The sequence below is a fragment of the Aplysia californica genome, unplaced genomic scaffold (genome assembly GCF_000002075.1).
Source record: "Aplysia californica isolate F4 #8 unplaced genomic scaffold, AplCal3.0 scaffold00095, whole genome shotgun sequence".
NCBI lineage: Eukaryota > Metazoa > Mollusca > Gastropoda > Aplysiida > Aplysiidae > Aplysia > Aplysia californica.
The window spans coordinates 1,004,724-1,005,921 of record NW_004797365.1 but is presented as its reverse complement, the minus strand read 5'-3'; the positions used below and the strand labels follow the sequence as shown (position 1 = coordinate 1,005,921).

The 1,198-nt window shown below is 40.3% G+C and overlaps 1 protein-coding gene across 1 annotated transcript in view; it reads left to right on the top strand.

The window, feature by feature from the left end:
- Nucleotides 1-1,198, top strand: part of LOC101853228 (high-affinity choline transporter 1) — a 72,351-nt gene that overhangs the window by 54,401 nt on the left and 16,752 nt on the right. The window contains exons 2-3 of the mRNA XM_035968898.1: nt 333-532; nt 953-1,060. Coding sequence (XP_035824791.1) covers nt 358-532; nt 953-1,060 — 283 coding nt within the window. The 5' untranslated portion in view covers nt 333-357. The remainder of the gene's footprint in view (nt 1-332; nt 533-952; nt 1,061-1,198) is intronic.

Sequence of the window (1,198 nt, the reverse complement as noted above, 5' to 3'; positions counted from 1 at the left end):
CGCACGCACGCACACATATACACACACAGACACACATGTACATACACACACACATACACATACACATACACATACACATAATATCCTAAACACACTAACAATATAATTCCCGATCGTGAAATGTGATGTGCTGTGATGTGACGTGATGCGATGCGAAGTAATGCAATGCTGCAATGCGATGCGACGTGATGTGTCATATCATGTCGTGTTGTGTCGTGTCGTGACGTGACATGACGTGACGTGACGTGATGTGGCGTGGCGTGGTGTGGCTCTAATAATATGGCTTTAGTAAAATATAAAAAGATAAACTGTCGAAATGTTCATGTTCTCAGAACCGAGCAAGCAGTCGACATCAACATGGCGATCCACGTCCCAGGCCTCATATCCATCATCATCTTCTACCTTATTATCCTGGCCATTGGAATCTTTGCCGCCAGGAAGACAGGATTTCGGGCCACTAACCTCAAGATCAATGATGTTATGCTGGCGAATAGGTCTATAGGCATTCTGGTGGGATGTTTTACAATGACAGGTGAGTGTTCCATAGCAGTTGCATGATTTGTTTTAAGTTGCAGTTTTGAGCTTTTTGGGGGGGAGTTTTCTTAATACTTTCGCTGGAAGTTGAGGTACTAGTAGTAGCTTTGTTCGTCTTGTTTTCGTGTATTTTGTTTCTTTATTTTTGCTGTTTCTTTTTGTTGTTTGTTTGTTTGTTTGTTTGTTTATTTGTTTGTTTTGGGTTCGGGCTTTTGATTTGTTTTTTTATGTTGTTGGGGTTTTTTTGTTTCGTTTAGTTTTGTTTTGCTCTTTTGGGTAGAGGTGTTGTTTTTTGTGTTTTGTTTTTTCTTGGGGTCTTTATTTTCAAGTTATGGGTTTAATTGAGACTAAAATAGATGTTGTAAAATTATAGTATGTGCTACGAGAATATTTATGCCCTTGTTTTTTGTTTCCATAGCAACGTGGGTGGGCGGTGGATACATCAACGGGAGCACTGAGGCTACATATGCTTCGGGACTGGTGTGGTGTCAAGCGCCAGTAGGATACAGCCTTGGACTTGCCTTCAGTAAAATTATTTTACAAATTACAATGATTTCCATTGTGCTAATGTTGTTGTTGCTGTTGTTGTTGTTGTTGTTGTTGTTTGTTGCTGTTGTTGCTGCTGCTGTTGTTACTAATGCTGATGCTGCTGTCAGTAGTGGTG